The sequence below is a fragment of the Boleophthalmus pectinirostris genome, unplaced genomic scaffold, assembly GCF_026225935.1.
Source record: "Boleophthalmus pectinirostris isolate CB_2022bp ecotype Guang Dong unplaced genomic scaffold, ASM2622593v1 HiC_scaffold_2, whole genome shotgun sequence".
Lineage (NCBI taxonomy): Eukaryota > Metazoa > Chordata > Actinopteri > Gobiiformes > Gobiidae > Boleophthalmus > Boleophthalmus pectinirostris.
The window spans coordinates 37743480-37757544 of NW_026571152.1; the positions used below are offsets into that span (position 1 = coordinate 37743480).

General features: G+C 39.0%; 1 protein-coding gene across 1 annotated transcript in view; it reads right to left on the reverse strand.

Annotated features, from left to right (window-relative positions):
- tspan33b (tetraspanin 33b) overlaps positions 1–8745 on the reverse strand; it is a 100596-nt gene extending 91851 nt beyond the window's left edge. The window contains exon 1 of the mRNA XM_055156002.1: positions 8642–8745. Within this exon, the coding sequence (XP_055011977.1) occupies positions 8642–8737 (96 nt within the window). The 5' untranslated portion in view covers positions 8738–8745. The remainder of the gene's footprint in view (positions 1–8641) is intronic.
- Positions 8746–14065: the final 5320 nt, after the last annotated feature.

The following is a 14065-nucleotide window of genomic DNA, read 5'->3' on the forward strand; positions in this document are numbered from 1 at the left end:
GGAAGTAAAATAGGTGAATTTATTAAAAGTCACGCCAACGCGTTTGGACTACTTGGTCTTCATCAGGGCTAATTGAATCAACAGCAGGTGTGACCATTTATAAAGGGTTATATATATATATATATATATATATATATATATATATATATATATATATATATATATATATATTTTTTTTTTTTTCAAAACATTTGCATGTTGAATCCAAGTATAATGACAACATATATATATATTGATAATAAATCACACTGTTCTGTAAAGATTGGAGTATAGTCAATGATACATAATCCCTTAAATTGCATAGTGCACGCTAGAACAGCAAATAAAGCATACATGACGGGGCTCAATGGGTCCCAATAATATGGACACAGTTCAAATAGTTCAAATAGTTCAAATAGTTCAAATAGTTCAAATAGTTCAAATAGTTCGGAGGGGGAGCTACAGTTGATATAAGGAAGTGTCCACCAGCATTCTGACCAGAACTGAAGAAGCAGCTTGGATCAACTGCAAAACGTCTTCAACCAAACTAACTTCTGTCCATTTTTCTCCTCACACTACTAGTAATAATTTCTAGATCATTGTTATAAATTTGGACTGATATTTCTTGGGAGACAAAGGGTTAATATAATGGAATGGAAATGGACCAATCACATTTTTTCTTCCAGTGGTATCTGGGTAAATCAGTGACTCCCCCTGCAGCACTGAACTAAAGAAACACCTGCAGGACCTTCGGTGGCTGGAACGAAGTTTGAGATCAGTTGTCTGAGCCAATCGTATTTCATTGAGTTATGGGCGGGATCCATCCATTTTCTTCCGCTTATCCGGGGCCGGGTGGTGGGGGCAGCAGTCTAAGCAGGGACTCCCAGACTTCCTTCACCCCAGACACGCCCTGTAACTTGGTCTGATTTGGTCTCCATGAAGATAGAAAGGTTTAATGTCATACTGTGAAACATTCTAGACAAAGCCTCCACCAGAAAAGTTAAGATTTAAGACGACTTCAATTAAGAAAGTTTTATCTTGATTTGAGTAAATTTCACTTGACAAGCAAAATGCTACTAATGGAACAAGAAGTTTTGTGCTTAAAAAATGAAAGTACATCTTGCTGCACTTAAGATAAAAAAACAAAACTCTTTGCACTTAAAATGAGAAATAAAATCTTAGTGTTGCTTGAATGAAAGGTGTAACTTTTTGGTTTGGGAGACCATCACCTGCTTGTTTCTGTGCTTTGAATGTTCCAGTGTGACATTAAACAACACTACCTTACATTTATTTAATTACAGGTGGTTTTATAACTGAAAAATACCTTGTTAAACAGACATTGTGACTGTGAGCGGGGTCGCCTTTCCACAGATCTGACCTGTAACTTGGTCTGGTTTGGTCTCCATGAAGATAGAAAGGTTTAATGTCATACTGTAAAACATTCCAGACAAAGCCTCCACCAGAAAAGTTAATTCAAGTCATCTAAAATCTTAAGAAAGTTTTATCATGATTTGAGTCAATTTCACTCGACAAGAAAAATGATCTACTAATGGAACAAGAAGTTTTGTGCTTAAAAAATGAAAGTACATCTTGCTACACTTAAGATAAAAAACAAAAACAAAACAAAACTCTTTGCACATAAACTGAGAAATAAAATCTTAGTGTTGCTTGAATGAAAGGTGTAACTTTTTGGTTTGGGAGACCATCACCTGCTTGTTTCTGTGCTTTGAATGTTCCACAGTGTGACATTAAACAGCTCTACTTTACATTTATTCAATTACAAGTGGTTTTACAGCTCAAAAATACTTTAAAAAACAGGCATTCTGACTGTGAGCGGTGTCACCTTTGCACAGATCTGACTTCTAACTTGGTCTGGTTTGGTCTCCATGATGATAGAAAGGTTTAATGCCGTACTGTGAAACATTCCAGATGAAGCAATAACATCTCCATTGAGAAAAACAGGTTGCTGACCCACCAGGAAAGTCACACAACGCACATTTAACTTAAAAAAAAACTACCACTTCATGACATCACAAGGTGGAACAGAGCATTTTGAGCTTTGGAGATGTTTGGATGAGGAAACAACATTCTAACATGACTTAACTCTTTCCCCCTTGGACACCTACTAGGAACAACCCATACATATATGACTAGCGCTTCCCATAGAGCAGGGGTGTCAAACTCATTTTGGTCCGGGGGCCGTTTCCAACCGACTTTGATCCCAAAGGGGCCGGATCAGAAAACTCATGTCATATAAACCCCAAAAATAACAATAAGTTCAAATATTTGTGCAGAGAAATGCAAATCTATTACAGAAATCTTTTTTAATTGATGAACTCTTTCATATTATAATATTATGAACAACCTGAAACTTTAAGAAAAATACAATTTCAACACAATGTTTTAACATGAACTTGTTTAACATGAACTTGTATAAATAGGAATAAGTAAATTTTTCTTGGAAAATCCTACACTCGGCTCCACTTTTCTCATTTTGGACATTTTTCTGATGAGGGTGTCACGGTCAACAGTCAAAACGATCGTCCTTTAAGAGCGTTTGGAAAGAGACAAGTCTTCATTTGTGCTGCTCTGGTGGGAGGGGCCACGTACAGAGACGCTGGAGACGCTGCTATGATAAACACCACAGAAAATTAACAATATTTTAATAAAAAATAGAATTAAAATATTTTAGTAGAAAATCAGCCGAGGGCCAGATTAAAGGTCTTGGAGGGCCGGATCTGGCCCCCGGGCCGCATGTTTGACACCTGTGCCATAGAGCATAATTGGATAAAAGAAAACAGACTTCCACGAGTGATTATAAATAATTTTCACACTCATGAACTTTATTGAAACACAGATATATTTAGTATCTCTGGAAACTTTAGACTCTGAACTCTTCATTTATGGATGTTTAAATGTGATTCAGATCATTTACAGGTTTATAACAGCTCACTGAAAATGAGAGTTTACCTGATCAGGTGCAAAATCGAAAACAATTTTGGTCCATAATCGAGTCTAAAGTCCTCGAACTCATCTTGGTAAGTTTCACTCTCCGAAAGTCCTTCACTATCGCTGTTTTCCACTGAATAATCAACTTCATCATTAGTTTCAAATCCATAAAAGTCAGAACCACTTTCGCCAAAGTTATCCATAAAATACGCCCGCTCCTCATTATTTCTAAAACCGCCATCTTTCCATTGCACGTTTCTTTGTTGTTTTTTTTCCAAAAGCTACAATCATCACTACTTTGATTAACTATTGAAACTATTGATTAAAATATCCTTGAATCCCATTGGTCAGTCTAGTGTGGGTTGTAGTGGCCCTGACCTATCGCAGCCTCTGTTTACATGTGGGCCCGGTCAAGCAGAAGTAAACAGCAAGGCCAAAAATTCAAGTTAATGCATCTGATATAAAAATGTATTGAACAGATACATATGTACTCTAGTTTATGAAACTGTTGACCTTTTTTCTGTACCATTTTTGGTTCTAAAGTTCCATACGTTTTAAACAGACCATGTATGAAACATGGAACAAAAATTATTTCCCAAATTTCAAAGACCTGCAAATCATGTAAATAAATGGATGTATTTCATCATATCTTGTGTTTTTCCATCTTTGAACTGTTGATGAAGGTACATGATTTAAAAAAAAAAAAAAAAAAAAGTATTTAAAATGATAAAAATTTGCTTGGAAGGACTAAAATATTTTATAGAAATAGTTTCCTTTCATTTTGAAGTAATATTAAAGTATTTGGAAGAAAAAGGCTGACAAATTATGCAAAATCATGCACCTTCTACTTGCACAATTTTCCCTCCGTTACTTTTCCCTCCGTTACCATGACCTTTCTTAATAAAAAATCTCATTACTCAAAAAGTAAGTAATCTTGTACCATATGGTAGAAAACTATATGAAGCAAATATTCAAACCAGTTTGTTAAGGATATGTAAGTGAGAACCAAGAGTTATCACTGTTTGTATTTATTGCCCAAAAAGTGCTGCATATTTCATTCCCTCTGTTACCGACATGAGTTTTTAAATTTTTTTGTCAACAACTTGAAAGAATATCACAGGTTTAACTTTACCCTGTTGGAGTGTAACTCTTTCCTACATTCTAATACTTTACTTATTTCAATAGTCCCTCTAGTTTCTGAATAAGAGCTATTTGAATGTAAAAAAATCTGCCCCTGTTTCCCTCCGTTTCCGCTTGACCGGACCCATGTGAAAAACCGAGCTGTTTCTAATGGTCGTCAAATCACGTCTTTAGTGACACGGCGGAGGCGTCAAAACACGTCATTAACGATAAAAGGAGGGTCGCCAAATGTCGTCTTCATGGGGGAAAGAGTTAAAGCTCAAAAAAGTCAATTTTGCGTGATATAGAACCTTTAACAGTGACATAAAAGTGCTCTGGGTGGACGAAATGAGAAAAGACAAGTTATTTCTTCTGTGTAACTGGATGTTGGTAAAGAATAAAATGTATTGACTTGTCATTTTGGTCTGCCAGAGCTGTGTGACGGTGTTTTGTGAGACGGTGACATGCCCATAATAAAGACATAAAGCAGCCCCTGGTTAGCTTAGAGATTTTAAATTTCCATCTTGATTTTTATGCTCTGTCAGCGTAAAAATCGTGTTTGCCTCGAGCGTTTGCCGGTAGATAAAAAACATTTTATCTTAGAGAAGTTGTCACCGGGTTTACTGGCTCATGAACAGGCCTTATTACTGTAGACTTACTCCTTTTAGACCAGAGTAAATAAAAGCTGAAAACCACATGGATTTGAAAAGTGCAGTGTGTAACTTTCCGGTTGGGGGTCCGTCACCGTCTTGTTACTATAGAGATGTCATTGCTCTGCCTGGAATGTTCCACAGTGTGACATTAAACAGCTCTACCTTACATTTATTCAATTACAGGTGGTTTTATAGCTCAAAAAATACCTAGAAAAACAGGCATTCTGACTGTGAGCTGAACTTAGTCTGGTTTGGTCTCCATGATGATAGAAAGGCCGGTTTCACTTCGTGGAAACCATCTGACCTCGCAGCATTAGGATTTGTTCACTCGACAGTAGGCGGGTACTTTTTTTACTTAACCAATCGCTTGCTATTTGGTCATGATGTATGTATGCGCCAAGACCTGTTTTTAGACCTGTTTTCAGATCTGTTTTAGATCTGTTTTCAGATCTGTTTTTAGACCTGTTTTAGACCTGTATTAAACTTGTTTTTAGACCTGTTTTAGACCCTGCTTTAGACCTGTTTTAGACCTGTTTTAGATCCGTTTTCAGATCTGTTTTAGACCTGTTTTAGACCTGTTTTAAACTTGTTTTTAGACCTGTTTTAGACCCTGCTTTAGACCTGTTTTAGACCTGTTTTAAACTTGTTTTTAGACCTGTTTTAGACCCTGCTTTAGACCTGTTTAGACCTGTTTTAAACTTGTTTTTAGACCTGTTTTAGACCCTGCTTTAGACCTGTTTTAGACCTGTTTTAAACTTGTTTTTAGACCTGTTTTAGACCCTGCTTTAGACCTGTTTTAGACCTGTTTTTAGACCTGTTTTAGACCCTGTTTTAGACCTGTTTAGACCTGTTTTTAGACCTGTTTTAGACCCTGTTTTAGACCTGTTTTTAGACCTGTTTTAGTCCTGTTTTAAACCCTGTTTTAGACCCTTTTTTAAACCTGTTTTTAGACCTGTTTTAGATCTGTTTTCAGATCTGTCTTTAGACCTGTTTTTAGACCTGTTTTAGACCCTTTTTTAAACCTGTTTTAGACCCTGTTTTAAACTTGTTTTTAGACCTGTTTTAGACCTGTTTTAGACTTGTTTTTAGACCTGTTTTAAACCTATTTTAGAGCTGTTTTAGACTTGTTTTTAGACCTATTTTTAGACCTGTTTTTGTCCTGTTTTAAACCCTGTTTTTAGACCTGTTTTAGAACCTCTTTTTAGACCTGTTTTAGACTTGTTTTTAGAACGTGTTTTTAGACCTGTTTGAGACTCTGTTTTAAACCTGTTTTAAACCTATTTTAGACTCTGTTATAAGCCTGTTTTAAACCTGTTTTTAGACTTGTTTTAGACCCTGTTTTAGACCTTGTTTAGTCCTGTTTTAGACCTGTTTTAGACTTGTTTTTTATTTTTTGCCTAAATGATTCTGGTGAAGTTGTATGGAGTTTAAAAACACAGTGGAGCACTTCCTGTATTACTACATGACATCACAAGGCGGAACAGAGTGTTTTCTGTCTGAGAAAAGACCTCAGGGTAAATTTCCAGGAACTGTTTGTGATGAGGAAACAACATGATAACAGATCAGAAAACAGCGTAATATGGGCTCTTTAACTAAAATAAACCAGATTTTACATTACTTTAAATGTTCTGCACCACTATTGTAAATAATTCCTTTCATTTTCTCTTTTCAAATGACAAACTATGTAGAAATGTAATTGGTTTGTGTGAACGTTAGAGACATACGGAGAAACAATGGAAAGCATCTGCATATTGTGAAGACCCCAAACTGAATACAACATTAGACTGAACAAAATGAATCAAGAACCAATTTCATTATAATTGTCTGTATTCTGTGCATGTTTTGCCGTCGTTGGGGGCACACACACTGCTGCTACATCACTGCTGTGCACAGTGACTGCTACATTCTTATCTAATCAGTCTGTGTATTAAAGATGTATGAATGAAACAACATTATAATACAGATTTAAAAAATATATATAGTACTGTAATTTCCAGACTATTGAGCACACCTGAGTATAAGCCGCATCAACTCACTTTTAAAAGAAGAAGAAAAAAAAAAGTACATATAGGCTGCACTTGTCTGTAAGCCGCAAATGTCGGTGTAGTAACTTGAGATATTTACAGACAGTTCAATGAGGTTCATTTGGTCTTCCGATAATTTATGTTATCACTCGTCCATCCAAAAGAAAAACAGAACCGGAGTATTAATGGAAAGTCATAGTATACAAAATACCCTGCATGTCCTGCAATAAAACACACATCGGGGAAAAAGGAGGGTGTGAAAAAATGAAAAAAGGAACATAGAACAGAATGCGAGAAGGAAACAGCGAAGGTGAAACACAAGCAAAAAAAACACAAAGCAGAACAGGGACAACTCAAATTGGCCATTTCGGAGCAGTGTAAAAGAGAAAACCACATTATGGACCGGGACGGAGCAAACATCACTGGGACAGAGGAAAACAAACACCATCGCTGGATTAAAGAGGCAAAATACAGAAACGTGTCCACAGGATGATAAACCAGGACGAAGGGGCTTTTTTACTCTCACACAATGGGATACTGTACTAAGGAAGTTGGACTGCAGATGCCTCCTACAACAGGAAGACAGCGCCAAAACCTGTATGAACATCACATCAGCAACATCACGTGACTCTGAGGAAGACCACAGGGAGCAGGTATGAAAACAAACTCTTTGTCTGGTACACAGACAGATTTTAATTTTTTAAAATTAAATACCATGCTTTTTCCAAACAGTGACTGTAACACGCCAGTAAAATAACAGCGTTACGACAGGATTATCAGATGTCACTTTGCACTCTACTGCTCATGTCTCCTGCAGAAAGAGCCTCTGTCCTGTTTGTATCTTGTCAGTGTCTTGTAGGATTTCAACAGATTTCAGGCTCTCTTGGGGGCGGGGATAGGTGTATCGATCAGGTATGGGAAGAGGCGGTCCACGCAGCATGTTTGAGTAATGGCTAAATCCTGTTTTAGACCCTGTTTTAGACATGTTTTTAGTCCTGGTTTAGACCTGGTTTAGTCCTGGTTTAGACCTGGTTTAGTCCTGTTTTAGTCCTGGTATAGACCTGGTTTAGTCCTGTTTTAAACCCTGTTTTAGACTTGTTTTTAGACCTGTTTTAGACCTGGTTTAGACCAGTTGTAGACCTGATTTTTAGGCCTGTTTTAGTCCTGGTTTTAGAACTGTTTTAGACCTGTATTAGACCTATTTTAGACCCTGTTTTAGACTCTGTTTTAGACCTGGTTTACTCCTGGTTTAGACCTGGTTTAGTACTGTTTTAGACCCTGTTTTAGTTCTGGTTTAGTTCTGGTTTAGTAGTTGCAACTCGCACGGCGTACGGAAGGGGAGGTTCGTGCCCGGTACCAAACAACCTACGGCTTGCTACTGGTCCCCGGCCCGGTGGTTGGGGACCCCTGCTACAGACCCACCAGAAACAAAAACAACCAGGAGACTTGCTTTTTGCTTGATAAAAATGTTGAAACAGAACTTCAAAATGCATTTTCTCTGTTGCCATGCAATTTCCAATTACAGTGTTTCCTGTTACTATGCTATTACTGCTCGTACCGTCAAGTGTAACAGAGTGTGATGTGAGACGTGGGTCCTTCAGACACATCCTCAAACCTCGATGATTTTTACCAAGAAAAGTTTTTGTGTGGTCTCATATGACCTCTATCAGACTAAAGTGTTCACCAGGGGAGGCTCCGCTCTATCTCTGGATTACATTTCTTTATCTATTATTCATTCTCTTTTTTACTTTTTGGGTTTTGGGTTCTGGCCTTTTCTTTTTGCCTCACTGAATACGAGGTTTTATTTAAACTGCACCACAGCGAAAGCCATTTGTAGCACGGCAAAACACACACACATACACACATATACACACGTAGGCTTTCTGGAAACTAAAAAAAAACCCGGCTTTCGCTCACCCAGAACAAGAAGCTGAAGAAGAAGAGGAAGTATCTGATCCAGGGGTTGACAAAGGAGAAGGTCTCAGCTCGTTGTAGGTTTAAATCTCTGTCCATGGTGGCGATTGTTTACCCTGTGGATCTCTGCAGAGCTGGTCCCGGCCGCCATGAGACCCCAGTGTGGTGAGGAGGGGTCTGCAGAGTCAGAGCGCTAAAAAAAAAGCTGGTGCAGTGTGTGTGTGCATGTGTGTGTGTTCGTGTAGGTAGGATTACACTGGGGCATGTGTGGAGGCCTGGGAGCTTTGCAGGACTTTGTAAACCCTCACATGTTTCCCGTTTTGCTGACTGCACAGCTGCATCTCTGTTTTTCTTCATGTTTTTTAAAAAGTCAAATAACTCAGCTCAATATTTTTCGGTGTTTTATATTCAAATTCTCAAAGTATCCACACTTTGCTTTGTTGACAGAGCTGTAAACCCTCTGGCCTTTTCTCAAGGACCTTCTTGATGACGTCTCCTGAAATGGTTTTCACTGCACAGCTGTGACATGTCAGGGTCAAGAAATGCCCAAAGTACAAAGCAGTTTCAAAGCAAAAGGTAATGGCTATTTTTTATATATTTCTTAGTCTAAAACAAGTTATTTTGAGTTTATTTTTTGTTTGCTACTTTCCACATGTGTCCGTCTTGATGCCTTTTTTGAGAAACTACACTAAAAACAAAAAGAAATGAAAAAGTGTGTCCAAACCTTTGACTGGTTGCATAGGCATGGCATTGTCTGCAAAAGGCAAAGCTCTTGATTTACTGCTCAATCTACGTTCCTCCCCTCACCTGTGGTCATGAACTTTGAACTTTGAGAACAAGACAGCGGATACAAGCTGCCAAAATGAGTTTCTTCCGCAGGGTGACTGGGCGCTCCCTTAGAGATACAGTCAGCCACACGGGAGGTGCTCAGAGTAGAGTCACTGCTCCTTTACGTCAAGAGCGCCTCTTGCTGGTGTTATTTTTTTATTTTATTTCATTCATAAAGTATAAAAAGACATCGAGAGTGTCACAACATCAGACATACAAGAAATTGATGAAATTTCAAGACAATACATCAACACCGATGGTCACTAAACATTCCAAATCAGTTCAGGAACAATTACTGATCAATTGCAAATAGAAATCTTCACTTTTATGCACAACAACTTAGTTTTCTTTTTCGTACATCCACATTGCATTTGATTTTATGTATTTCTTAAATGTCATCATTGTACTTGATTCTTTTATTTCTTTGTCAAGACTATTAAGGGCCTCCTCTTGGTGGGCATGTACCACCAAGAGGAAGGGACACGCTCTATGGGGAAGCACCTCGCCCCTGAGGAGCTGGAAGGAAGTCTGGGAGTCCCTGCTTAGACTGCTGCCGTGACCTGGCCCTGGCTAAGGGGAAGAAAATGGGTGGATAAATGGCATTGTAGCTTTTTTGATTTGATTTGTTTTTATTTCAAGTTTGTGCCAAGAGAGAAACAATAATCATACACATACACATGTTAAGCACCACAGGAGCGGCCCCAAAAAGGACTCAAAACGAGGAGACAAAAAATGCAAAAGTAACAAAGGTTTAATGACCAGGGAGGATACGCAGTGGAGGAATGAGGAGCCAGAAACCGGAATGCAGGAACTAGGAAATTCAAAAATGCAGGTAAGTATACTGAAAGCGAAGTAGAATCAAAAACTGAGCAGACTGGAAGATCACCATCAGGTAGACGAAAACAATCTGGCAGAGTCTGGCAGGAGAGCTGGGCCTTTGTAGCAGGCTCCGCCCACCTCCACACACAGTAAAGACTCAGGTGACAGGCAGGGCCGTGACAACACATACATTATAAACAACACAAAAGCACATTTCTTGAAATGAGGTGGCAAGAAGAAAAAAACGTATATTAAACCACCTCTGTTCATGACATAGTTACAAAAGTAAAAAAAACAAACAAATGTGGTACTTTACATATAGCAAGAAACATTACATACTATGCATACTAAATATAATTTTAACACAATTTCTTTCTCTTGTTTTTGGATTCTACTGTATTATGGTCGCACAAACTAATAATAATATAAATAAGGCACAAAAGATTATCATATCAAAATAAGCAAAATGAGAATGAAGTAAGGATTTTTTTTCTTTCTTTTTTTTCTTTTTATGGGTATTGTCTGTAGTAATAATGCAGTATTTTTCGGACTATAAGGCGCACCAGATTATAAGGCGCATTGAGTGAAACAAACGGACGACACTTGAGATTGATTCCTTAGCCCAGGCATCCACGATCCATCGGCAGATCGTGTAATTCGCTCGGTGTTGCCTCCCTGTCTTGGTGAATGTGTATTATCAATGTGAATGTGGGTGGATAATTTAAGTATGTTTTTTTATGTCTTACGAGGATGACTCAAATATACTTTGAGTAATAATGTGTTTAATGCAGCTTTGCGCACATTTGTTTAAGTTTTACAGAAATGAAACTTAAAACCACATGGCTAATTTGCATAAACTATAAGCGCTGAAAAAACAGCTCACTCCTTGTGCGCTGATGCGGTTCAGCTTCTGTCAGATTAAAGGACACAACTCAGTGGAATACAGGTGTTCTTTCTGTGACGAAGGCGATGGTGGCAGTGTGCGTTGAGTCGACACCGAACTATACTTCGGCCTTTACTCCGGGAGGCTCCAGACTATGGTAGCCGTAATGCTCTGACAACCCATCAAGCTGTGCGGCTTCGTAATTTACCAAAGTCGTACTAAAACAATTTGACAGATTTTTGAGTGCCGTGTACAACATAAAATCGTTTTGAGGTCAGTAAACACAACCAGAATTAATACATAAGGCACACTGTTGATTTTTGAAAAAATTAAAGGATTTTAAAGGTTGTATGGAGGATTTATTTATTTTTTTATTTCAAATTATCAATGAAAGTTTAAAATACCATTACAGAGACACAGCAGCCTTGTAATTATGATGACAAAAAAAAAAAAAGAATGAAAATCTATCAACTATGGGTGTAGTGAGGCCACAGAAACATCAGCCAATAAAAAACGAGGCTCCCTCATTTTCTATTGGCTGTTAGGTTGTCAATCAAACTCCCTACGTTTCTAGTGTAACGGACTCGCAGGCGCACAGGGATTATGTGGTTTATGGAGCGGTTCTTGGAGGCTTTTTCAAACTGTCGCTTCCTCGCAGTTCACTTAAAGTTTGTTGCGATGGCGGACGAGAATCCAGGACCAGTTCACCGCAAAAGAAAGTCAGTTTTTGAGGTCACTGAAGGAAGAAGAGAAGGGGAAAATGAGCGAAGCCAAACTGAGGTGATTCTTGGAGGTTCCTTCCAGCGATTGCGCGAAGGAAGCAGGCGAAGGGTCTAAAAACTGACGCATCGGTCGCTAAATTATTTCTAGACGGGTCACTTCAACAGTAATTCTGAACACACACTGGCTGTAAACAAGCATGATTTCTAGAGTAAAGAGGCGGGAGGAGATGTTTCTACTGAGGGAGCTGTGGAGGAGGAAGGTGGTGTCACGCATGCACAACATTTGAAAAAGAACTGTCGCTGTATTTCTTTTCCCTTTAAAAATCCTCTATACAACCTTTAAGTGCACCTTATAGTCCGAAAAATACAGTAATAATAATACATTATCCTTATGTAGTGCTTTTTCAGACACACAGGCACCACTTTCATACAAGGCAAGGTGGGTGAAGTGTCTTGCCTAAGGACACAAGGTTTTGCCACTGTTTCCCCACTGATTCTGTTTTTCTTGTCTTTAACAAAGTAAAAATGAAGTACAGCACCTTTATTGTCAGAATAATTTAAATTGCTTTCTTTATAGTCTCTATGTGGGGCAAGGCTGTAGAAAAAAGAACCATCAACTCCACCGCTCATGACAATTCTCCACGGTTAAAGATTGGGCAAAACTTAATTGAACACAAACCATACTGTAATTACATTTTTGACACCAATTTGAACACTTTAAACGGGGAGAGGAAAAAAACAAAACGTAATATTATGATTGCCTGTATAATGGGAGTGACAAGTGTGGATTCAAAGTGAAGTGAACTGCGTCGACTGAAGTGTTTTTCGAGAGCTTTTGTTGTTCTCAATTGGAAAAAAACCACATGAGTTAGTTGGCAATCAAAAAGAAGTGCTTTTGTCTGCTGACGGTAAACAACTCACCCGTCAATACAACGCCAAGAGAAGAAAATTAGAAGCGCTTTAAGTGGAATTTTAATTATTGAAAACATATAGAGCAGAATGGTCTTTCCTTGGGTCAATATTAATAGACCCCTCTGTCCATGTACGATATCGACTTGTGTTCCTGACCCTAGAGCACAATGCATTTTTTGTAGACGTGGGACGAGACTAGTCAGGCTGGTGCCACCTACCGCCTCTGCTCAACTTCATATTTCTCCAGTGATTACGTCAAGGATCAGAATACAGTAGATCAGGGGTGCTCATACTTTTTCAACATGCGAGCTACTTACAAAATGACCAAGTCAAAATGATCTACCTAATACAAAGCCAAGCAAACTGCACTGAAACACTCTATGCTCCTTTTTTGGACCCTCACCCACAGTTTGAGAACCCCTTCTTTAAGAGAACTTCCTCTGGCACTTTACACAAAATTATGAAACAAGTGAAGGAAGATTTTTAAACCTGTTTTGTAAAGTTCCAAACTGGACTTGCATTCTTTTCTGGTTTTGCAGTGATATTTACCAGCCTCTGCACATTTACCAAACCAAACGCACATCGTGACAAACACAGATGCATTTGTGCACTTTTGTTAGGCAAACTTCAGCCAAATGTGGCAGTAGGTCTGTTCTGTAGATCTGCTCTATGCTGTAGACCTGCTTTGTGCCAACACTGTAACACAAAATTAGACTCGTTTTTGCTTCACGTTTCGTCTTCTAATCAGCCACACTGTGGAAGGGGCTTGTGTTCGCTGTACGCAGGAAGGAGCGAGAGCGTGAAAAGGCGAGGGGCGGCGTGCTGACGTGAGGCAGATGGACAGGTAGGATGTTTAGGAAGTTGAACCTGCCCTGTGATGCACGCTGGTACACGAGGGCACACGCTGTTGCAGACGAGCCGTGCATAGGGAGTGTGTGTGTTTGTGATGTGCCATAGAGTCTCCGCGGGCTGCACTGAGTGCACAGGCTGCACTGAGACGCCCCACACGCTCCTGCACCCAGCTACAAGTTTATTGCCAACAGCAGCAGTCGTAATGAAATATGATCGTACTTGTTGAGTGTCAGACCTCGAGTGAGAGACAAGACCGAGTCCAAACGCGAGTCCGAGACGAGACACGGCGATCTACCCACACGACGTTGGCGATCGACTGGTAGGTCGCGATCGACGTATTGAGCACCCCTGCACAAGACAGTTTGCAAGAACCCTGGAAGATTGACTTGGGTTCATTTTAAAGACAATACA